Source organism: Tasmannia lanceolata, unplaced genomic scaffold, assembly GCF_043159265.1.
Source record: "Tasmannia lanceolata isolate RefF3 unplaced genomic scaffold, GAP_Taslan_0.1 ptg000020l, whole genome shotgun sequence".
Taxonomy (NCBI): Eukaryota; Viridiplantae; Streptophyta; class Magnoliopsida; order Canellales; family Winteraceae; genus Tasmannia; species Tasmannia lanceolata.
This window is the reverse complement of record NW_027518697.1, coordinates 31,102,629-31,127,195: the sequence shown is the minus strand read 5'-3', so window position 1 is coordinate 31,127,195 and position 24,567 is coordinate 31,102,629. Positions and strand designations below refer to the sequence as shown.

Genomic DNA, 24,567 nt, shown 5'->3' with positions numbered 1-24,567 from the left:
TGATATTTTTGTTTCCAATAAAAAGAGGGTAGATTTTTCTAAATAATGAAGTAATTAAATGCATGTCGGTTGGACCCTTCACTACAAATGGACGTGAGACAGGGAGTCATTCCTAAGCTTTGCTAACAAACAGTGGAAACTTCTTCGTAGAAGTTGAACCAGAGAGAGAGAGAAGAAAAAAAGAAGAAGAGAGAAACCCGAGCGTGGCAATGGCGAGAGATCAGCTGCAAGTTCTGAACGTGCTCGACATAGCCAAGACACAACTGTACCACTTCACGGCGATCGTGATAGCCGGCCTGGGCTTTTTTACCGATGCCTATGATCTCTTTTGCATCTCCCTCGTCACCAAACTCCTCGGCAGCATATACTACCAAGTCGATGGCTACCCTAAGCCCGGAATCTTACCTCCCAATGTCTCGGCCGCGGTTAATGGGGTTGCTTTCTGCGGCACCCTTACAGGCCGGCTATTTTTTGGCTGGCTCGGTGACAAGATGGGCCGTAAGCGTGTATATGGCATGACCCTCATGGTCATGGTCATATGCTCTGTGGGTTCCGGCCTCTCCTTCAGTAGTTCTCCCAAGTCCATCATAGCGACGCTCTGCTTCTTCCGCTTCTGGCTCGGCTTTGGCATCGGCGGCGACTACCCTCTCTCTGCAACGATAATGTCCGAGTATGCCAACAAGAAGACCCATGGTGCCTTTATTGCTGCGGTCTTCGCCATGCAAGGTTTTGGAAATCTCTCTCTCTTGTCCCCTCTTTTATTCTGTATATGTATGGAAATGCTTTCAGTCATTATCGAAGAAGCTGCTACCCAGAACTTGATCAAGTCTCCCTTTTCTAAAGGTAACCTTTCCATCACTCACCTGTTATTTGCAGATGATGTTCTCTTGTTTGCAGATGCTTCTGCTAGTTCGGCGAAGGGAATCAAGGATTGTTTCAATCGTTTCAAGCAGTGCTCTGGTTTGGAAGTAAATTTAAACAAAAGTGAGGTTTTCTTCTCTGAAGGAGATATCAGCAGTAGGGGGGCCATCAAAGACTCTCTCAACATACCTCAAGGCCATCTCCCCATCAAATATTTAGGCCTTCCTCTCATCACTTCAAGGCTCACTGCAGCTGATTGTGCTCCCCTCATTAGCAAGATCCATAAGAGAATTGCTGCTTGGTCCAACAAACTCCTATCTAGAGCTGGAAGAGTCGAGCTCACTAAATCCATTCTAAACTCTTTTCACCTTTTTTGGGCAGCATCTTTTCACCTTCCTGCTGGTATTCTGGAGAAGATTGAAAAAAATTTCAGAAATTTCATATGGGCTGGTCCTTCCCTTCAGAAATCATATCACCCAATTGCTTGGGACACAATCTGCTCCCCAAAGGCTGAAGGAGGATTGGGTTACGCAAGTTAAAGGACCTAAATCAAGCTGCCAATATGAAGCAGATATGGAGCTTAATCAAGAAGATGAATTCCCACTGGGTTTCTTGGTTCCATCATAAGTATGTAAAGAAGAGGAATTTCTGGACAATTAACTATCCCAGCAAAATGTCTTGGGGAGCTCGGATAGTTTTTAATTGCAGAGAGGCAGCAAAGAAGTCCATCTGTTATATCATTGGCGAAGGACAGGGTATCGATTTCTGGACTCAGCCCTGGCACCCAGATGGACCTATCTTAGATCAGTACCCTGAAGGAATAGAGCTAAACGCTATTCATCCTCGGACTTCAGTTCATCAAGTTCTCCACAAAGGAACCTGGGATCCTATCATGTTGCATAGGCTCCCCTCCATCAACCGGATCCTCGAGAAAGCCCTGATTATTCCAAATATTGAAGATGAACCCATTTGGAAAGATACCTCTGATGGTTCTTTCTCTTTGAAAAGTGCCTGGAATGGCATTAGAGAGCACCGAACTAAATTAGTTTGGACCTCTTCCATCTGGTTCAAGGGGCACATCCCCAAAATGAGTTTTATATCTTAGTTAGCCCTCCATCAAAAACTCAGCACTCGTGATAGGCTATCCTTCCTTGGCCCAGCTAGAGCAACCAGATGCCCATTGTGTTCTGCTGAACCTGAAAGTATTGATCATTTGTTCTTCAACTGTTCTTTCTCGGCCTGGATATGGAGAAATGTGCTGAGGCAATTCAATCACAGAAGAAATCCAAAAAGAAAGCTCCTGGTTGAAGAGGAATGGATGAGAACCACTCACCCTGGTTCAAATCAACTCTCAACTGCTATCCGAGTAGCTTTTACTTCCTCAATTTATCATATTTGGCTAGAGAGAAATAACAGGATATATGGAGGTGCCAGTATGCATAAGCAAGTGATTCTCAATAATATCCAGCATATCATCAGAAGCAGGTGCATTTTCCTTGGGCTTGATAGCCATAATAGTTGCAGAGATTTGGCCTTCTCGAAGGCTTTTGATCTTCCCCTGTTCAATACTAAAAAACCCGCCAGGAGCTGTAGGTGGGAGCGTCCACCGCCATGGTGTATCAAACCCAACTGTGATGCTTCTTTGGCGAATTCCTTAGCCTCCATTGGTGGACTTCTTCGTAACTCAGAAAGCTCTGTTCTAGCCTTATTCTCAAAGGATATGGATTTAATGGCAATCCAGGAATTGGAGCTTGAGGCCATCTTTCATGGTGTCTCATTGGCCTCCTCCTCCTTCGACATCAAGCATCTTTGGATTGAATCCGACTCACTCTTGGCGGTAAATGTTATCAAAGGCATATTCCCTTGTCCGTGGAGAAGGAGGCAAGCTCTAGCTCATCTTCAAAATACCCTCTCTAGATTTGAATCATGGAGGGTGTCCCACATTTGGAGAGAAGCAAACCGTCCAGCAGATTTCCTTTCAAAAGCTGACTGCCCTTTAAAGGGTTCCTGTTTGCTGGGGTTGTCCCTTCCTCATCCTCTCATTGACTATGTTAAAGAGGATGATGAAGGAACCCTCTACTTTAGACTGTAATTTCGTCGCCTTTCTGTTATCTGGTTTTGGGGTCTGCCTAACCCCGATTACTAATCAAAAAAAAAAAAAAAAAGCTGGGGCTAGGCACACCCTACTAGTATATTATTGAAAAAGGATATACAGTGAAGTATAAGAGAAATTATATATATTCTCATTCATTCTCATATTCAGCGTACGAAAGAAGTACCTCCCTTGATATTTGATCCGACAATGGACTTTTAAAAAGTGTACGGCTGTCGGATGAAATATCAAGTTCGAAATCTATCTCCATGGTTGTGCTATCTGTCTGGGTTTCAAATTGGACAGGATTTTGTCTCTTGGCTTGCTGCTCATGCCCTTCCTCTAAGATCAGATTGAAGGCTTTTTCTAATTCAGTGCTTCATGTTCTAGTTTTTATTGGTTTTTCATGTTTTCTTTCTGTTCTTTTGTTTGACTCCTTGGAGTCCCTCTTGTTCTCTTCACTCTGATCTTTTTCTAATGAAATCTGGTAGGGGTCTGCCTAAGCCCAGCTTACAATGCTCTTCTAATCGGTAGAATATACTGAACTGAGAAGACGACTAAAATTCAACAACCCTCCTCCCCCTCCCCCCCCCCCCCCCCCCCCCCCCCCCCAATCCCAAGTAAACTTGTCTAGGGGAACCTGAGGACAATTTCTTACTCTTTTTACACATAAAAAAACATAACTTGAACCGACCCTATTCATTTTTAAATTAGAAGGATCTTAAATTTATGATGATATCCCTCTAAATTAATTATAATTACATTATTTCCCTTCCAATTAAGGCAAGAAAGAAATTTCCATAAAAAATGTCTTTCTTGCAATCCAAACTGGCCAGAGTGTGAATCATTGATTGAACCGCGTCTCTCTTTGATTTTTTAGGTTTCGGAATTCTCGCCGGAGGAATGGTTGCCATCATCGTCTCCGCCGCCTTCAAAGCCAAATACGATGTCCCTCCTTACTCAGTCGATCCCATCGGTTCGACTGTCCCCCAAGCCGATTATGTGTGGAGGATCATTGTCATATTTGGAGCAATACCAGCCTCTTTGACATACTACTGGAGGATGAAGATGCCGGAAACCGCACGTTACACCGCGCTCATAGCGAAGAACGCGAAGCAAGCCGCCGCTGACATGTCCAAGGTCTTACAGGTGGAGATAGAACCAGAGAATGAGAAAATTGAGAGTTTGGCAAGAGCCTCATCTAATTCTTTCGGACTGTTCTCAAGGGAATTCGCACGGCGTCATGGGTTGCATCTTCTTGGCACAACGACCACCTGGTTCTTGCTTGACATTGCTTTCTACAGCCAGAACTTGTTCCGAAAGGATATTTTCAGTGCAATTGGGTGGATCCCTAAGCCCCAGACCATGAATGCAATTGAGGAGGTTTTCAAGATTGCAAGGGCGCAGACCCTCATCGCCCTTTGTGGGACTGTGCCTGGTTATTGGTTTACAGTTGCCCTAATTGATTACATAGGGAGGTTTTTCATTCAAGCGATGGGTTTCTTCATGATGACTGTTTTTATGCTAGCTTTGGCAATTTCCTATCACCACTGGACTCTAAACCATATTCCTTTTGTTATCATATATGGCTTGACCTTCTTCTTCGCGAATTTTGGCCCCAACAGCACAACCTTCATCGTTCCTGCAGAGATCTTCCCTGCAAGGCTACGGTCAACGTGTCATGGGATCTCAGCGGCAGCTGGCAAGGCGGGTGCAATTGTCGGGGCGTTCGGATTCTTATACGCATCTCAGAATAAGGATAGGTCCTTGACTGACGCAGAGTACCCTCCGGGGATTGGGGTGAGGAATACGCTCTTTGTGCTTTCAGCTTGTAATTTCTTGGGCCTGTTGTTTACGTTCTTGGTGCCCGAATCGAATGGGAAATCACTTGAGGAGTTGTCGAGAGAGAACGAAGACGACAGCGAGCAGGCCGCTGAGATGGGAAAAATGCCGCCTCCTCTCTAGTATTAATCATGTTTAAATCTAGTTAAAGTTCTAGCTTTAATGGAGATTAATCAGTAATATAATGTCAACTATCTTCGGTCTCGATGTAAATATGGGGAAAATAACGAGGATAAGTATCGGAAATCCAACTTTATTTACAAAGAGACGTAAATAAAGTCAAAGTTCTAGCTTTAAATATCGTTGGATTTCCTGTGGTTTCTGACCGCCGGTGGTTTGTAAGATATTTACTAGCATAACCGCCGGTAATAGTTAAAAGCTTCACATTTAAATTCTCATTACCGACGGTCATGACGGCTGGTAAATGATTTATTATTATTTTTTTAAAATTAAAATTCGAATAACCCTAATATTGGGTATATAAACAACCTGGTAACATTTACAACAACCTGTACACTCACTATCACAATCACATTTCAAATGCGTACATTCACATTTTAATTAGTGCATTAACTACAACCTGTTACCAAGGTTTAAAATTTCAGTTTCAGTACCGGTTTCGGACCCTGAAATTTCGAAATTTCGGAAAAACTGAAATTTCGACCGAAATTCCGAAACTTCGGCCGAAATAAATGACCGTTTCGGTTTTGGGTGATTTCGGTGTTGGTCTCCACCGAAATCCGAAATTTCGGATCTCAGTCGAAATTTAAAACCATGCCTGTTACATTCACATTTCAAGTAGTATATTCACAATAAAATTAGATGGATTCTGTTTACATTCACAATCATATCCTGAAGACAATATGAAAAAAAACCTAAGGTAGTCTCATCAGATCTGATTCTTTATCTGTCACTTTTATCTTGAAACCTTGAAACTGCAATAGAAGAATCAAGTAAAATCATGGTGTAAAGTATCAATAATACAAGATGAAATTACTAAATTTTGCTAAGAATTTGAAATGTATGCAAGCAGATAAGGATTAGCTTCTTTCAGGGTGAGGATGTTTGGGGAACTCTCCTTGATTCCCATGTCTTCCAAACCTTCTCTTGGATATGCCTAAGCCCAGATAAGGATTAGCTTCCCATTCTCTAATTAGATACCTAACAATGAGCCAACATGATTATCTTCCCATTGTCAAGTATAGAGGCGTGTGACTTGCTTAGATCTAATTAGGAGTGGTGGCTCTGATTCTCAATAAGAATCTTACTTGATTAGGAAAGATCAAGGGCTTTTTTCCATGATTTAGAGGGAAATAATATGCTTATGGATAATTTAGAGGAATATTAATTCAATGGGGTTTGTTCTAGTTATCTTTTGTGTGGAGAAAAAGTCAGAAATTTTAGAAATATTTTTCCTTTCCATACTTTTCCAAAAAAATCCTGCAATCAAAAGAGAGTAAATAGAGATCTTAAGTCTATTTTAGCAAAGTTGTATGTTTTATGTTTTTGGCGTCCCTATCTCTGTTTGAACTGTGATGTATATGTATCCTATACTTCAACCTTCAAATCAATATTCATTTGCTTTTCGACTCTGTTCTGGGTTGCTTACCAAAGAGATAGCAGCCCCATTAAATTCCATTTTGTTGCATCCACAAGCTCTACAGTAATCTAAAATAAGATACTTGTTGTTTCAAAACCAAAACAAAACATCTTTTGCTCGAAAATTCACTAGTCAATTTGTAGTGTAAGCCTCTTACTCAACAATGATAGAATCATAAACACCCTGAGGTCGATAGCATCTCCACAAAAAGATGAATTTCTTTCAAAACAAAAATCTTCACTGCAGATGGAAAATACCTTCTTTTTTTTTTGACGAGAAAGCTGGGGTTAGGCAAGATCCCCACCAGAAATAAATAAAAACAAAGGAGAATACAATATCAAGGCCCCAAGAGCCACAAAAAGGAAAACAAACGACAAATCAATAAAGAATAATATGAAAACAGAACCCCAACCACCAGGGGCAAGAGCAGACAAATCCACCAAGAACAGATTCTAAACGAATCAAGATAGCAGGATTCTTCGGAGGCCAACGAGATCAGCCCAATCTAGGATAGACTTGACCCTTTTCATCTGCTGCGATCAAGTCCAGCAACTCAGGCGACGCAAGGAATGGAACAATATTGATGGGGTCCAAAATCTGCAACCAATCGGCTGTTGACACGTGGCCCTCACAGGGACCACTGCAAAGCCAACACCTGTCCCTGCTAGGTATGACACCTGGACCAATCGGGGACTTCCACCTGCCCCTCCTAGGTATGAAACCTGGTCCATACAGGGGCTACCACCTGTCCTGGACAGGTGGCTCAGGACCACTATAAATAGCCCTCATTTGTGCTAAGGTGAGGGATCTGAGATAAAAAACCCTAAGCTTTTTGCTCTGACATTGCTCTGCACTCCTGCTCATACTGACTTGAGTGTCGAAGCGCCCGTCCGGAGCACCACTCCGGGTTGGTCTTCTGACCCTTTGTATCTTTGTCTGTGCCCTTGTGCAGCGCAGGACTCCATTAGCCCTTCAGCTGTGGCTTGCCAGATCAGCCCTTCCGGCCCTACCATAACTTGTTACCAATTTTAGACCTAACAGATTTGGCGCCATCCGTGGGACCTCGGAACAAAAAGCTGTTCGGAACCTCACTCAAGCAATGGTAGGGAAAAACGGAAAGCATGTGCCAACCTCCCGGACGACCCGGGCTACAGCCCCCCGCGAAGGAAGAAGCGAGCGACTGGCCTCGCAGATAGAGGCCGGGGCGGTAGGGGAGCAAAGTCCGACCCACTCGGACCGCTCAGACCCTACCCCGACCCCAAGGGAGATGCGGGCCCTTTTCCAAGAAATGACAGCTGTGATTGCGCAGTTCAGGAATCCGGCCCCCGCACTCCAGCAGCACCCAGTCGAGGCTTCTCAGCCCACCCAGAGGAGGGGAAGCTCCCGCAGAGAGCACACGCCCCTGCCCCGGGAACAGACTCGTCACTCCACAAGACGAGATCACCTCTCCCGGGACAAGCATGTGCGCCCCGAGCCTCGCCTACATCACCGGTCACGATCTCCCTCCGTACAAAGGCATGGCAGCAGGAGAGACCCCACGCACGGAGAAGGATCGCGGCACCGGCGAAGGAGTCCGGCTAGTCAGTCCGGCTCTGCTATGAGCCCGCCGGCAAGAAGAGAGAGGCCCGTCCACCGGGCAGAGAAGAGAGACGACCCGATGTTACTAAGGATCCAGCAGATGGACCACCGGATTGAAGAGCTCGCCAGAGAGCAGGGCCGGCCTGCCTCCCGGATCTTCACAAGCGCTCCCCCATTTTCGGACAGAGTGCTCAGCGCGGCAGCCCCCGCGGGCTGAAAGATGCCGCAGATTTCGCAGTATGACGGGACCACCGACCCCGTGGACCACTTGGAGACTTTCAGGACTACAATGCTCCTCCACGGGGCGCCGGATGGATTCGTTTGCCGGGCATTCCCCACCACATTGACTGGAGCCGCGAGGGACTGGTACTCGCGGCTCAAACCCAGGTCCATGGACAATTTCGATGACTTTGGGGACGACCTGGCCCGTCACTTTATGAGCAGCAGAAGACCCAGGAAGACGACGGCTTCGCTGATGGCCCTCAGGCAGGGAGATGATGAGGCCTTGAAAGTGTTCGTTGGTCGCTTTAATAGGGAAGCCCTTCAGGTTCCCAGCCTGGATCCCTCCGCGGCCACGAATGCCCTTCTGGCCGGCGCCCGATCAACTGACTTCAGACGAGCAGTGGCCCGGCGCAATCCGCAGTCCCTCGCAGACCTGATGGCCGGGGCGGAGGAGTACATCTCGGTGGAGGAAACTCTCGCCGCCCTGGACTCTGCTAGCAAGAGAAGGCCTGAGGAGAAGAACCCTACCAGGCAGCGTAGGGATGATAAATCTCAGAAGAAGGAGAGAAGCCCTTCCCGCAAGGAGAGAAGCCCTTCCCGAAAGGGGAGAAGCCCCCACCCGAGAGAGCATTACACGCGGCTGACCGCGTCCAGAGCACAGATCCTGGCAGCCATTCGGGAAGAGGATTTCATCCGGTGGCCGGAGAGGCAGACCTCGTCGGGGAAAAGAAACATGTCCCAGTACTGCAGGTTCCACAAGGACTACGGCCATGACACCAACGCGTGCCTTCATTTGAAGGAGGAGATCGAGCAGCTGATCAGCAGAGGGTACCTTGGAAGGTACTTAAAAATGATGACAACAGAAGAGAGCGCAAGGACAAGCCGAGGAACAGAGGCAGAAGCCCCTGGGGCACTCAACCTCTGGGCGACCGCATCCAAGCTCCTGCGCCGGCCAGCCCCCCTCCTCAGGTACCTCAACCTCAACCTCATGGTGTTATTGGTACCATTTCAGGAGGGCCGACCGCGGGAGGAACCTCTTCATCAGCCCGCAGAACTTATGCCCGGCAGGTCAACGCCGTCCATACCTGCAGCAAGAAGGCCAGGCTAGAGAACGAGATATCCTTTTCAGATGCAGATCTCGATGGCCTGATCCTCCCGCATGATGATGCCCTGGTCATCACCATGCTGGTGGCGAACTGGGAAATGAAGAAGATCTTGGTCGACAACGGGAGCTCCGCAGACATCTTGTATTATCACGCCTTCGAGCAGATGCTGATCGGAACTGACCGTCTGAAGCCGGCCAACTCTGATCTGTTCGGGTTCTCCGGAGAAGTTGTCAAAGTTGAAGGGCAGATCGAGCTTCCAATTCTTATCGGGGAGCCGCCCTGCCAGTCCTTCGCCATGGTGAACTTCTTGGTGGTAAGGGCCAAGTCGGCTTACAATGCTATCCTGGGACGCCCCGGCCAGAATCTCCTCCGAGCTGTTCCCTTCGCCTATCATCAGAAGATGAAGTTCACTACACCAGGAGGTATAGGGGAAATCAGAGGGGATCCGCCCCAGTCGAGGCAGTGCTATGCAGCGGCACTGAAAGGGAAGAATGCGTCCGAGTCTCTGCCAATGGATTTGTTTGATCTAAGGGATGAAGCCCAGATAATAGTAAACGAGCCGGCCGAGGACCTTATATCTATCCCGTTGTACAGCGATGACGACCAGAGGGTTGTCCAGATCGGCTCTGCCCTGTCAGAGGCCGCGCAGCAGGATCTTGCTCAGTTCCTCAGAGCCAATGCAGATGTCTTTGCCTGGGCTCCTTCAGACATGCCCGGCATCGACCCTGCAATTAGCACCCATGAGCTCGGGGTTGATCAGACCTGCAAGCCCGTAAAACAGAAGAGGAGGCACTTTGCACCGGAGAGGCGAAGGGCCATCAGAGAAGAGGTGGAAAGGCTTCTGAAGGCCGACTTCATCCGCGAGATCCAGTACCCGGACTGGCTCGCGAATGTGGTGATGGTGAAGAAGTCTAATGGGAAGTTGAGGACCTGCATAGATTTTACAGACCTGAATAAGGCCTGCCCGAAGGACAGCTACCCGCTCCCAAAGATCGATCAGCTCATCGACGCTACTGCAGGTCACGAGCTGCTAAGTTTCATGGACGCCTTCTCAGGATATAATCAGATCAGAATGCATGAGTCCGACATTCCGAAGACATCCTTTGTAACCGACCAGGGGACTTATTGCTATCGGGTTATGCCTTTTGGACTGAAGAACGCGGGGGCCACCTACCAGCGGCTCGTCAACCGGCTGTTCAAAGAGCAGATCGGCCGCAATATGGAAGTATATGTGGACGATATGCTGGTCAAGAGCAGAGCTGCCTGCAATCATGTTGCCGACCTCAAAGAAGCGTTTCAAGTCTTGAGGGAGCACAACATGAAGCTCAATCCGACCAAGTGTACGTTCGGCGTCGGAGCAGGCAAGTTTCTGGGCTTCATGGTAAGCCAGAGAGGGATAGAGGCAAATCGTGAGAAAATCAAGGCGGTGATGGAGCTGACTCCGCCCAGAACTATCAGAGAAGTACAGTGACTGACCGGGTTAGTGGCTGCCCTGGGGCGGTTCATCTCTAAGTCCGCGGAAAGATGCCTTCCGTTATTCAACGCGGTCAAAGGTATAAAAACCGCGCCCTGGACTTCAGAGTGTCAAGCGGCATTTGAAGAGCTGAAGCAGTACTTGTCCTCTCCGCCGTTGCTGTCCAAGGCAGAGCCAGGAGAAGAGCTGATTCTGTATCTCTCAGCGGGCCTTTGGCAGTTGCAGCAGTACTGATCAGAGAGGAGTACCACCAGCAAAAGCCGATCTACTATGTCAGTAAGGTCCTCCATGATGCAGAGACAAGATATCAGCGAGTCGAGAAGCTCGTATACGCCCTCGTTATGGCGGCCAGAAAGTTAAGGCTGTATTTCCAGGCGCATACGATCAAGGTCTTGACGGGACAGCCCCTCAGGCAGATCCTCCACCGTCCAGAGACTTCAGGCCGACTTGTGGAGTGGGCCGTAGAGCTCAGCGAGTTTGACATCAAATATCTGCCCAGGCCAGCGATCAAAGCTCAGGTTCTTGCAGACTTCATAGCTGAATGTACAATGCCAGATTCAGACCCCGGGTCAGAAGCAGCGCCTCCTTTGGAAGCAGAACCGGTTATACCCGAGCAGCAGATCGAAGCCGAAGCGGTTCCGCTTCCCGCGCTTGAGAGTGCAGCTCCACCAACCAGCCCGCTTCCGTGTTCTGAAGAGCCGCTCTGGGAGGTGTATGTCGACGGATCTTCAAACAAAAGTGGGAGCGGTGCCGGACTAGTTCTCACAGGACCAGAGGACTTTGTCCTGAATTATGCCCTGAGGTTTGGTTTCCGTGCGTCAAACAATGAGGCAGAGTACGAAGCGCTCATCGCCGGAATGAACCTCGCCATTCAGGCCCGCGCTCAGAGACTGTAGGCGTACTGCGATTCACAGTTAGTTGTATGCCAGATCCAAGGAGTATATGAGGCCCGTGAAGAGCGAATGATCAAATATCTGCAAAGGGTGCGTAGCCTGGCCAGTAAGTTCGGAAGTTTTGAGGTCATCAGAGTCCCCCGGACTGAAAATGCAAAGGCTGATGTGCTCTCAAAGCTAGGGGCATCGGGCTACACCGCTCTCAGAGAAATTCGTATGGAGTTCCTAAAAACCTCCAGTATTGATGGCCAGCCCGTCGTAGTAATGCAGATCGACGATGAGCCGTGCTGGATGGATGAGATCATCAGATATCTGCACAGCGGAGAGCTCCCCGGAGAGAAAAAAGAGGCCCGTAAAGTCGTACAGCGGGCAGCAAGGTTTTCACTTGACGGCGAAGCTCTGTACAAGAGATCTTACACCCTCCCGTACTTGAAGTGTCTCCGGCCAACTGATGCCCTGTATGCCCTGCGAGAGACCCATGAAGGGATTTGTGGAGAGCATCTTGGGGGCAAGGCCCTCGCCATCAAAGTCCTTCTAAGAGGCCTGTACTGGCCTACACTAAGACAAGATGCTCTGAGCCTTGTGAAGAAGTGTGAGAAGTGTCAGAAATTCTCCCCAGCCGTTCACCAGCCTGCCGTGCCAATGGCCCCGATCATCAGCCCTCTCCCTTTTGCTGTCTGGGGAATGGACATTTTAGGTCCTTTTCCGCCGGCCTCCGGAGGCCGCGAGTTCGTCGTTGTCGCCATCGACTACTTTACTAAGTGGGTGGAAGCTGAACCTCTGGCCAAGATTACCGAGCAGAGCGTCCAGAACTTTTTCTGGAAATCAGTGGTGTGCAGATTCGGGATACCCCGGGTCCTCATAACAGACAATGGCAAGCAGTTCGACTCAAGGAACTTCAGAAAGTTTTGTTCAGATCTGAAGATTGAGCAAAGGTTCACTTCCGTGGCACATCCTCAGACAAATGGACAGACCGAAGTGACGAACAGGACTCTGCTGCAGGGGATAAAGAAAAGACTGGATGATAAGGCCGGACGCTGGGCTGACGAGCTGTACCATGTGCTCTGGGCGTATCGGACTACCCCACGCACTGCAACGGGTGAGTCGCCTTTCAATCTCTCCTTTGGAGCAGAGGCTGTAATTCCGGTTGACATCGGCATTCCCTCCCCAAGAATTGTTGACTTCAATGAACAGCTCAATGGGGACGGGCTCCGTGTCAACCTCGACTTGCTTGAGGAAGTCCGTGAGGAGTCTCAGATCAGAGCCGCAGCATATAAGCAGAAGGTGTCTAGATACCATGATGCGAAGATCCGACCAAGGGAGTTCCGCACAGGCGACCTAGTTTTGAGGAAAGCGGCCGTCTCCCAGCCAAGAAGAGTGGGCAAACTCTCTCCGACTTGGGAAGGGCCGTACCGAGTCAAAGAGGTCATCCGTCCAGGAAGCTACCGGCTAGAGACACTTGACGAGCAGCTACTACCGCACGCCTGGAATTCCAAAAATCTCTGAATATATTATCAATAGTCTTTTCTCTTGCCTTTGAAGGCCTGTAAAGAATCTCTGTAATTAAATTTCAAAGAGAAATAAAGTGGAGTTGTCACTAAACAGTGTCCCTCATTTTTGAGTCACTAATATATGCCAGCTCCTCCAATAAAAGACTCTAAGTGTCTGCAGACTTAGCTCTCAGCCTAAGTGTTTGCAGACTTAGAGGGCAGAAGTGGTTCACTCCGGCTCGTCCTAATTGGCTTACAGACCAGTTCGACCAATGACATCCGGACAACCACTCCGGCCCGGCAGAAAGACAAGGAAGAAGCACAGACGTCATAAATACAAAAAGCAAGGCAGCTGTACAGACAGTTGGACAAAATTGAATTTGTATTCATATTACAAAAGTGCCCTTTTCGCCGAGCTGGCTTACAAAGAATGAGCCTCATGGGCCATTACAAAAAGTACACAACCAAAAAGAAAGATAGGAGCAAGAGGGCTGCCACTCAGGCCTCCTCGTCAACCACCTCCTCGGTGACGGCCTCTGAAGTAGGGACTGCAACCTGGCTGGCCTCAGTGGTTGGGGCGGTGACCTCGGAAGCCAGAATGACTTCCTGTTCCACCTCGATGGGTTGGGAGGAGTCCGGTTCGTCTTCTTCCTCCTCGTCCTCCTCCTCCTCCGGAGGTGCATACGGGACGGTCAGTCCGTCTAGGGAAATGTCGGGGTAAGTCTTCTTCACCTGATCGGTGCAGAAAAGGAACCCCGCCTTATAGGCCTGGAGGCCCAGGTTGAAGAACTGTGTGTCCTTCCTCTTCTCAGTTTCCTTCACGGCCTCCCTCACTGCCGCTTTCACGGCCGCCTCGATAGCCGCCTTCTCCCTCTGACCGGCTCTCTCCCTCGCAGTTAGGAGATCCCGCACGGCCTGGTTTTTGACCCTCTGCAGCTCGTCCTTCAAGCTGTTGAATTCGGCCTCTTTGATCTGGACGGCTTCGGTAAGCCGGTCCTTCTCCTTCTGGAGCTGGCTCTTCTCGGACTCTATCTGTGTGAGCGTCTCGGAGAAGAGATAACGCTTCTTGGCCATATCCCTTGAGTACACCTGGAGTTGATAGAGGGCGGAGGTGATTGCCGCTTCGCAGGTCTCCGGCGCCTCCTTCTCGACTTCCCGCCGGTCGCGCGGGAGGACGCCCTGGTACACCACTTCCGTGGCCACCCGGCTATCCCCCAGGCCGGTGTCCGTTTTCTGCACCGCCCAGTTCGGGCGGAAGACGTTGTCGCCTCTCGCCGCCGTGGCGGCAGGGATGCCCAGAACCGGCCTGCTGTGTTGAGGCTCTGTCACCCCTGCAGACCCGGAGCTCTGTCCGGCGACATTTGCCCGGCTCGACTTGACGGAAAGCTTATGCGTCGCCCGGCTGCTTTTAAGAGGCTCGGCCAGTGCGGCCATTGCCGGAGTTGACTCCGGCACCTTTCTTTTCTTGCCCTTGGGTTGGGGCTGCTCCTGCGTTGGGGACGCTTGGGAGGTCTGCCTGATCTTGTCCAGCATGGACATCTGCTTCACCATTTCTGAACGTGAGAACAGAACACAGTTAGAACTATATAAAAAAAAGGGGAACAGTTCAAAAAATAAAAGCTGGCCTAAAGAGTCTACGTACGTGCCGGCGTCGCACGACTGATCCCGAGCTTTACCAGGTCGGCCTCCCCGGAGAACTCCGAGCAGTTTATTTGACCACGCTTCAGCTCTTCTTTGATCAGAGCGAAGGTCATGTGGTCGTAACCCTCAAGGGCTGGCTTCTGACTAAGGTTCTGGATGTCCGGTGTTCTCCATTCCAACGAGAACGGCCAGTGGGAGCCCGGTTCGGTGTCCCTAGCGTAGAAAAACCTGTTCTTCCATGTGTGAATGGAAGTAGGTATGCCAGTGATCATTTTCACTTCGGGCCGTTGGCTGATGTAGATCCAGCCGCCCTCCTTGTGCCTCTTCAGGTGCGCACACATCCTGAAGACGGGCATGGTGGGGTTCCTACGGAGACGAACTCCCAAAAAATAAAGGAAGCCGACCAGCGTCCTCCAAGAGTTCGGCACGACCCGTGTAACCGCTAGCCCGTAGTACCTCAGCACATCGACAAAAAACGGATGCAAGGGAAGCCTGAGCCCGGCCCGGAAGGCTTCTTCGTATAGGCAGAGATCTGCACTATCGTTGCTGGCCCGGTCCCCTTCAACGGCCGCCCTCAAAGTGTACCGATCAGGGATACAGTATTTGTCCCTGACGACCTGAAGTTTGCCCGGCCCCAGACGGTTCACCTCGCGCAGGGCCCCGATGTTGTACTGCGGATTGGCCTCCATCCGTGCCTCCGCTATCACCTCGACGGGCGCGCGCGGCAAGCGAGGAACTACCGCCTCAACGTCCTCTTCGTCGCCGCTGGTTTCTACCCGGTGCGGTCCGTCCCCACGGACCGGGATTGTGTCTAAGTCCACAATCACTTCCTCCCCGCTCTCCTCGTCTACAATTATTATCTCTTCGTCCTCAACACTGGCCTCCGTAGGAGAGGCCGACCCCGTCCTCTCCGACGCCCCGGACGCCAGAGTCCGACTCCGAACTAGTGCTAGACATTAAAAGGGAAGAAAAGAAAAGCTAAAAGAAATTATCGAACTGAAGTGTTGACCGAAGATCTTCGGGCTCACTGATCCGAAGCGGGCAGAAATTTGAATAGCCGAGCAGCAGAGGAGGAGAGTAAAATGTGAAAAGTGAAAAATGAGAAGTAAAACTCCGGTATATATAGGCTGAGAAGAGCGGGAAAAATCCCGCCCTTTTCCCACCAGCCGGAGTGCGCCACGTCACCTACCCCATTAAATGCGCCGTCCGCATTAAATGCACCGTCCGCATTAAATGCGAGGCACAAGTTCCAAAGTGATTAGGCGGCAAAAGACCTGCCCGGCCTGGCCGTCCAGCGCCTTAGCCGGACAGGATATGGCGCAATCGCTAGACGACAAAAGACCTGCCCAGCTTGGCCGTCCAGCGCTTTAGCAGAACAGGATATGGCGCAATCGCTAGACGCCAAAAGACCTGCCCGGCCTGGCCGTCCACAGCCTAAGCCGGACAGGATATGGCGCAATCGCTAGACGACAAAAGACCTGCCCGGCTTGGCCGTCCAGCGCTTTAGCCGGACAGGATATGGCGCAATCGCTAGACGCCAAAAGACCTGCCCGGCCTGGCCGTCCACAGCCTAAGCCGGACAGGATATGGCGCAATCGCTAGACGACAAAAGACCTGCCCGGCCTGGCCGTCCAGTGCCTTAGCCGGACAGGATATGGCGCAATCGCTTGACGCCAAAAGACCTGCCCGGCCTGGCCGTCCACAGCCTAAGCCGGACAGGATATGGCGCAATCGCTAGACGCCAAAAGACCTGCCCGGCCTGGCCGTCCACAGCCTAAGCCGGACAGGATATGGCGCAATCGCTAGACGACAAAAGACCTGCCCGGCCTGGCCGTCCAGCGCCTTAGCCGGACAGGATATGGCGCAATCGCTAGGCAACAAAAGACCTGCCCGGCCTGACCGTCCACAGCCTAAGCCGGACAGGATATGGCGCAATCGCTACGCGACAAAGGATCCGCCCGGCCTAGCCGTGGCGCCCAGGAGATCTGCCCGGCCATGACGCCCAGGAGGTTTGGCCGGCCAGACTTCTGGTCCAAATTTTGGCCGGACTGGATAGCCCAGAGGCTCCTGTCCGGCCGTGCTCCCTCAGGCCAAGCTTCAAGGCCGGACAAGGCTGCCTGGAGGCCCTTGTCCGGCCGCGGTTTCTTTTGGGCCCGTCTGAGGCCGGCCTCAGCTGCCCAGAGGCCTTAAGGCCGGCCGGATGCTGTTTTAACCCTCTTTTTGCTTCCCCTAGCCGCTGTCACGACTCGGAGAACCAGGGGGCAACTGATGGGGTCCAAAATCTGCAACCAATCGGCTGTTGACACGTGGCCCTCACAGGGACCACTGCAAAGCCAACACCTGTCCCTGCTAGGTATGACACCTGGACCAATCGGGGACTTCCACCTGCCCCTCCTAGGTATGAAACCTGGTCTATACAGGGGCTACCACCTGTCCTGGACAGGTGGCTCAGGACCACTATAAATAGCCCTCATTTGTGCTAAGGTGAGGGATCTGAGATCAAAAACCCTAAGCTTTTTGCTCTGACATTGCTCTGCACTCCGGCTCATACTGACTTGAGTGTCGAAGCGCCCGTCCGGAGCACCACTCCGGGTTGGTCTTCTGACCCTTTGTATCTTTGTCTGTGCCCTTGTGCAGCGCAGGACTCCATTAGCCCTTCAGCTGTGGCTTGCCAGATCAGCCCTTCCGGCCCTACCATAACCTGTTACCAATTTTAGACCTAACAAATATCAAAGCCTTTAATAGGGCAATGGGTCTTGGATAGGTAATCAGCTGCATTTCCTTCCTTCCAGATATGGAAAATTTTCCATCTAGAGAGCTGTGCCAGCAAGGATTTGATATTACTTACAGTGGTAATACTTTACCAAGGGATGGTTGATTTGCCTTGTAATACTTCCACAACGAAGAGAGAGTCTGATTCGATCCAAATATTCGAAATGCCAATTTCAAGAGCCAGACAAATACCCACTTCGATAGCCTGTAATTCAAGCCCGAAAATCTCTGCTTTGGAAACCTCAGTAGAGAACATGGATAGAAGCCAGCCATCATCTCTTCTGATTAGTCCCAATTGCGGCACCATTTTCTTCCAATGAAGCATCTGAATTGATCTTAAACTGGCCTGCGTGAGGTTTAGACCAGGAGCAGGATTTGTCATTGATAACCCGGGGGGAGAATTTGTACCCAAAGGTTGCAGCAACACGAATATTCCCTTCAGAAGGGAGGTCATGGCAGTGTAGAACTATTAATTTTGAATCTGACCTCCTCTAGAATATTTCTAAGAATGAAGGTCTTATGATGCTTCTTGTTTTCAATGATCCTGAGATTTTGCTCTCTCCAACTGTGATAGATAGTGGCTTGGAAGCTGATTCTCATAGCTTGGGCTAATTGACCTTTGCCTCCAAAATGCAGTCTAAAGCCACTCTTCCTCAAGCACTAGACTACGAAGAGGTCTTCGCCTCCACCCAGCTCTCCACAGAATAGAATGCCAAACACAAGCAGAATATCCACACCGGAAGAATAAATGATCACTAGATTCAACAACATGCAAGCAGAGGGGGCATGACTTGTCATGACCAATTGAAGCAAGGAAAGTTATGTCGCTGGTGAGTAATCTACCTTGAATTGCTTTCCAAGCAACAATAGAGTGCCTTGGGATGTTCTCTTTGAACCAGATGGATTTGGTCCACGAAAAGACAGAAGATTGATGACGAATAATATCCCAAGCACTCCTCAGCGTGAAATTACTATCAGCATTAGGCTTCCAAATAGCATCATTTCGCCCTGAGTTTGAAAAAATGCCATTGTTTAGGAATTTTCTTTCCTCCCGAAGCGAATCTTTTAAGAAAATAGGTTTCCATTGGCCCTGGAAATGAATTTGGGAGAGGATTTTAAGATCAACAAGCAAGGGATCAGTAGATTGCTTCGAGAAGTTCCGCACCATCAGGGTGCCAAGGCTGAGACCAGAGATCTATCTCGGATTCATCACCAATGACATAACACGTGTGATTTGCAGCAAACTCCCTGGCTTTAAAAATACTCCGAACGGACCATGAGGGTCTAGATGGCATTCTAGTGGTCCAAATATTTCTATCTTTAAGAATCTTCTTGTAGAACCATCGGGCCCAAAGAGAATTTTACCTTTTGAACAGATTCCAAAAAAAAATTATTTGTAGGGCCTGATTAACATCTCTGATATTTCTCATACCCAGCCCACCTTCGGATTTAGGCCTACATAGATGATCCCAAGCCACGGTATGGATAGTTTTCCTATTCTCATTTCCCCCCCATACATAGTTTCTAAGACATTGAGCAATCAAATCAAGGGTGCTTGCAGGGATGTTGAAGGAGGAAGACCAAAACACTTGGTAAGCCAACAAGGTTGATTTAACAAGCTCCACTGTACCAGCCATAGATAATGTCTTTGTGGACCAACTCTGAATTTTCTTCCTAACCTTAGCCACCAGAGGTTGACAGTCCAAATTAGAGAGCCTAGAGGAGAACAGGGGCAACCCGTGGTACCGAATAGGTAGGGAACCTTCCTTGAATCCAAATCTGTCAAGAATGGAGTTTCTGATCTGAGAGGAGGAATTCGAAAAGAAGATTTCACATTTATCCTTGTTGGCTTCCAGCCCTGTAATGTTAGTAAATTTCCTGAGGCACTTCAGCAAACCATTAGCATACATAATATCAGCCGAGGCAAAAATCATTAGATCATCGGCGAAAAGAAGATGAGAAATAGTAAGATTACCCTTGCCTAATACCATTGGATGAAAAGAATTTCCCTTTAGGGATACCATTGATAAGAACTGAGAAAGAAGGGGCAGATATGCAGGCCCGAATCCAATTGATCCAAGTCTGATTAAAACCTTGCTTGGCCATGAAAGATAGCAAAGCATTCCTATTGATATTGTCAAAAGCTTTAGCAAGATCAATCTTTTGACACATCGCTGGGCGAGAACTTTGACGATGGAAGTTATGCAGAAGATTATGGGTGAGGAGGATGTTATCTTGGATCTGCCTACCTTTGATGAAAGCAGACTGGGCTGGGTGAATGAGCTTATCAATTACAACTTTGAGTCTGTTTGCAAGGATTTTGGTAATGGATTTATATATGAAGTTGTAGAGAGATATAGGTCTGAATTTAGAAGGATTGGAAGCATCAGAGCCCTTTGGGATAATAGCAATGAAAGTTGAATTTACTTCGGACAACAACTTGCCACTACGAAAGAAATTTTGAATGGCAGCAATAAAATCAGGTTTAATGAGATACCAGAAGCTTTTGAAAAAAGATGCATTAAACCCATCGGGCCCAGGGGCTTTATCCCCATTAGCTTTCAACACAACCTCTTCAACCTCCTCTATAGAAACCTCCCTACTCAGATGATCCGCTTCCTCCCTAGAGATTTTCCGGGTTGGGGTTCGGGTTGGAGTTGGGACGGAGGGGCAGTTTCTTTAATTATTGAGAGTATTTTTAAAATAAGAAACAAAGGATTCAGAAATCTCAGCAGGGTCTGAGATAAGGGAGTCATCCTGGCCTTTGAGAGCAAGGATATGACTTGTGTTTTCTCTAATTTTAATCGCGAAGTGGAAAATTTTGGAATTGAAATCCCCCAACTTTAACCAGTTTTGCCTAGATTTCTGCCTTAGGATACTTTCCTCCCTAGCACTCCATTTCAGCAGCTCATCTCTAAGCCGATTTTCTTCACGACTAAGGTCAGGGTTACCCGGATTGGACATCAATTGGGCTTGAACAATCTCGATGTCTTTCCTGATTAGAGGTACTATGATGTCGATCCTTCCAAACACATCTTTCTTCCATATACTAATATCCTTCCTCACTTCTTTGAGCTTTTGGACCAGACGATACATTGGATTACCCTGAACATTGATTGCCCAAGCCTTTTCCACTATCAGATAGAGAGATACATCATCCAGCCAAGCATTCATGAATTTGAAAGGTTTTGGCCCTTGACTTTCCGCAGGAGCAAGAGATAGGACCAGAGGGCTATGATCTGAAATGCCAGGGTATTTATACTTAGCAAAGGAATTAGAATGGGTTTGCATCCAGGAAGCATTTACAAGGACTCTGTCCAATCTCGTATACATTTTCTCCTCTGCAGCAGATCTGTTATTCCAAGAATAAGGATTTCCAATTGTGTGTAAATCTAACAGATCACTGCTGGATATACAGCTGTTAAACTCATCCATATCTTGAACTCTAGGCATAGCACCATTGATTCTTTCATTTGGAAATCGAACTGTGTTAAAATCACCAATGACTACCCAAGGATCAAGAGTGGAGCTGGACATCTCAACAAGATCCTCCCGTCACCACTATAATTATGCCCGTATACTCCAGTTAGATAGAACTTCTGATTTGTCTGGTAAATGGAGATGAAAGCATGAACAAATTGACTGGATTCCCTTTGGATGCTGACCTTCACTCTGATAGGATCCCAAATCAACCAAACTCTACCTTTAAGTACGCTTTGATAGTTTCCATAGCAGCTCCAACCCTCTTTGTATCTCGGCAGAATAGGACCAAAGCTTCTGAACTTTAGCTTTAGTTTCAACAATACAACAGATAGGGATTCCATTACTTCTAATAAAATTTGAAATTTCACCCCTCTTGGTCTTCGAGCACAGTCCTCGGATATTCCAAGCGCCTAGAATCTTCATTTGGAACAGTTTGAGGGAGAGGGCGGGGCTCCCTTGGAGTCTGAAATTGATCCGTGTTTCTTTTGGATTTACCAGAGATGGGGATTGTCTTTCTTGGGCTTTTTTTTGTTTTTCCTTTAATCTTGCTTTTCCTTTATTTCTCTTAGAAGATGACGGAGAAACCGTTGCAGTTTCTATCACCTCAGACACTTTTCCTGAATCCTGAATATGATCTTTGTCTTTGCTGATGAGCTTTTTTTCTTTCACCTCGTCCCCTTTTTCAGGCTCCTGCGTCTGAACATTTTCTTCAGTAATATGTTCCTTTTCTTCTTCAGCAGACCCTTGAACATTATCTGCAGTAGGGTGTTCCCTTTCTTCTTCAACAGACCCTTGAGCTGATGGATCTTGCATTTCATCGAGGATGTTAAAAGAGTTTTGGTTGATAATGGGGAGGGGGCGGTATGGGGTAACAAGTTTTACCACATCACTATCAATGGAGTTCACTGCAGATTGAGAATTTCTTCATTTTTTGCCTTCTCTTCATCAAGATGTTTACGGGCCTGTTTAATCTTCCATTCTTGCTTCTTGGCCGGAGCTTTAGATTTAGGGCATCTGTTTTCAGAGTGACTGAAATCACAACATGAGGGACATGCTACCAGTTTCCAGTCATATTCAATATCTTGGGCAAAGACGCCATCCGAGCAATGAAGGTTGATTGTATCTGGTAGCTTTTTCCCGGCTTTTACCTCAATACACACTCTCGCAAAGCTCAATCTAGTAGCATCGGCCGTTTGAGTATCCATGTATAGTGGCTTGCCAATAGCGCTGGATATTTTACTAAGACCTTTTTGGGTCCAATACCTCAGGTGGAGTCCAGGGTATTTGACCCAAATTGGGATAGAAGACAACTTTACTCTCTGTGGATGATATTTGGGGGTCCATTTCTGTAGCACTAAAGCTCTACCTCCAAAATTTGTTACAGGAGCCTCCAGGATTGAAGTACAATCCTCTTCATTCGAAAATTTGAAGATGAAAAACCCATCAGGAAGCGCCAATAACTGCCTTGATCCTCTTAGCTTCCACTTCCTCTGCAAATGCTCTCTGAGTGCAACATAATACGGCCTTCTGCTAAAAAAGTAACCTATCAGGGAGTGACTCCATCGATCCTTTGCATCACAGTACAGTTCATCATCAATGATTATGTCGTCTGTATCTTCTTCAGTCAGCTCTTCATCCCAGTCCAAAGTTACAGGAGCATGCTCTTCAGTACCTTTGTCAAATAGCTGATTCCATTTGGAGTGGATTACTAGGGCAGAAGAACTGCATCCAAGGTTGTTTCCAGTTGGCGAGGGGATTTCCTTTTCCGCTTGGGCGGAGGGGTTTAGTTTGAAAATTGGTCGGGCTTTTTCCAGGCAAGGGTACACAGAATTCAAGTTCGAAGTTGAAATTTGACTTTGGCTGGCTTTGGTTAAAGCAGGGAATTGACCACTCGTCGAGTGGGAAAGTGGGATTTGACCATTCGTCCGGTGGGAAAGTGGTGATTGACCACATGGCAGATGGGAAGGTGAGGATTGACCATGCGGCAGGAGGGTAGGTGTGAACTATCCACTCGTCAAGAGAGTAGGTGGGGCTTTGGACACGTTTGACACTAGTTGGGTAAACGAACGGTTCAATAGGCGAGAGTCATCCAAAAATGGGCAGAAAGTTTCAAAAGTTGGGCGGGGAGCTTCAAGTTCCTGAAGGGAGCCATCCTGGTTTTGGTAAAGCTTTTTGTAGAAAAGATCTCTTCCACAGAGAATCTCCACACCCCCAGCATCAGCAAGCTGTGGGTTAATGAAAGGCCCTGAGCTTGAGGGGGATACTGCGGAGATTGAAGAGGTTGAGGCGAAGCCGGCTACATCGGGAGTATGCAATGTAATCTCAAAAGCATTTTCCTCACAGGCCATAGAGGGGCTAGACAGGTTTGGAAGAAAGAGGTCCAAAGTGGGTGGGGGAGGGGGAAGATAATCCAACGGGTTTTCTGGATTAAGAATCAAGCTTTTCGAAGGCTTGAGTTTCGGGCGGGGGGGAGGGGGGGGGAACAGATCTTTTTCCGAAGGGATGACTCTTCCCTCTTTCGCTTTTCAGCAATATCTTGCTCCTTGAGCATAAGATCAAGGGGCCGGATACCGGACAAGTCGGGGGGACGAGAAGAAGCCATAACAACTAAATCGAAACATAGGGGCAAGTGAGAAATAGCTCGAACAGGAGGACATCAAGAAAATCTAACAGACCTTAAAATAATTTAAAAAACAATAGAAATCAAGCATGAAATCACTAGAAGAACTAAAAGGAAACATACCTCAAGCATCCTCGAATAAACAGTGTAAACTATCTCAATCGAGGTTCATTTTCACTCCCCTTCGGAGAAGGAGAAACTCTAAGACAAACTCTAACTGCTTAAGCTTTTGGAGTAATTGGTTGTTTCACATGGTATAGATGGAAAATACCTAACAGTGCTTCCTAAGTCGTTGATGATCTATAAAATTAACAATGGGAACTGTGGGGTTCTTCCTGCTATAAAAACAAGCAATGCGAAAAGAAAATTTAAAAGATATGAAAGCACAACTATGATACATGGGTCATATTTCACCAACAAATTTTAGCAGGTTAGATTTATGTATAAGCACCAAATGCAACAATTACTACTCTGACCATGATTGAATTACCTCAAGGGTGCAAGATTGAAAATATCAGTACCATGCACAAATCTAAGAATGTTTTGTCTAAAAGGTCAACGAAGAATGAACATTAACATCACCAGGAGATCAGCTCCATAGTCCCCAGAAAATGAAATGACCAAATAAAAAGGACTGAAAGACTACCCCAGATTAGCATGTTGTAAGCTAAAATGTAATTGCCAAGTTCTATCATGCGTTCCATGTTTGCAATATCCACACAAGATGATGAAAAGCTGATTACAAAGCATCAAAACCTTGACTCCTTTCTCACCCCGTCTTCTCCAAACCATCATAGACTTCCTTCCCACTCCCACATGCTCATATAATCGTGAGATAAGATTCTCAACCACCCAATACGGGCAAGCAAGACATAAATTATGACATTGAAAGC

General features: G+C 48.0%; 3 protein-coding genes across 3 annotated transcripts; 1 reads left to right on the top strand and 2 right to left on the bottom strand.

Moving 5' to 3' along the window:
* The first annotated feature begins 209 nt into the window (after positions 1-209).
* Positions 210-11,741, top strand: LOC143853960 (inorganic phosphate transporter 1-4-like). The gene is made up of 5 exons (XM_077363655.1): positions 210-726; positions 3,834-4,881; positions 7,460-7,615; positions 11,053-11,577; positions 11,705-11,741. The coding sequence occupies exons 1-5, from the start codon at positions 210-212 to the stop codon at positions 11,739-11,741; spliced, it is 2,283 nt and encodes a 760-aa protein (XP_077219770.1).
* Positions 11,742-18,208: 6,467 nt separating this feature from the next.
* Positions 18,209-19,743, bottom strand: LOC143853959 (uncharacterized). Its single transcript, XM_077363654.1, has 3 exons — positions 19,547-19,743; positions 19,089-19,449; positions 18,209-18,661 (listed from the first exon to the last, which is right to left on the bottom strand). Exons 1-3 carry the CDS (start codon positions 19,741-19,743, stop codon positions 18,209-18,211), a joined length of 1,011 nt encoding a protein of 336 aa, XP_077219769.1.
* A 507-nt stretch (positions 19,744-20,250) lies between these two features.
* On the bottom strand, positions 20,251-21,108 carry LOC143853958 (uncharacterized). Its single transcript, XM_077363653.1, has one exon. The coding sequence runs from the start codon at positions 21,106-21,108 to the stop codon at positions 20,251-20,253; it is 858 nt and encodes a 285-aa protein (XP_077219768.1).
* Positions 21,109-24,567: the final 3,459 nt, after the last annotated feature.

What these genes read in the sequence shown, in the direction of transcription:
- LOC143853960 (XM_077363655.1), top strand. Translation starts at nt 210, where the DNA reads ATGGCGAGAGATCAGCTGCAAGTTCTGAACGTGCTCGACATAGCCAAG. An exon ending in TGCGGTCTTCGCCATGCAAG is followed by an intron (nt 727 to 3,833) that starts GTTTTGGAAATC and finishes TTGATTTTTTAG; the next exon opens with GTTTCGGAATTCTCGCCGGA. An exon ending in CGGGGCGGTAGGGGAGCAAA is followed by an intron (nt 7,616 to 11,052) that starts GTCCGACCCACT and finishes CTACTATGTCAG; the next exon opens with TAAGGTCCTCCATGATGCAG.
- LOC143853959 (XM_077363654.1), bottom strand. Translation starts at nt 19,743, where the DNA reads ATGTGTCAAAAGATTGATCTTGCTAAAGCTTTTGACAATATCAATAGG. An exon ending in TCCAATGGTATTAGGCAAGG is followed by an intron (nt 19,450 to 19,546) that starts GTAATCTTACTA and finishes GAAGTGCCTCAG; the next exon opens with GAAATTTACTAACATTACAG. An exon ending in CTCAATGTCTTAGAAACTAT is followed by an intron (nt 18,662 to 19,088) that starts GTATGGGGGGGA and finishes ATTCATTTCCAG; the next exon opens with GGCCAATGGAAACCTATTTT.
- LOC143853958 (XM_077363653.1), bottom strand. Translation starts at nt 21,108, where the DNA reads ATGTCCAGCTCCACTCTTGATCCTTGGGTAGTCATTGGTGATTTTAAC.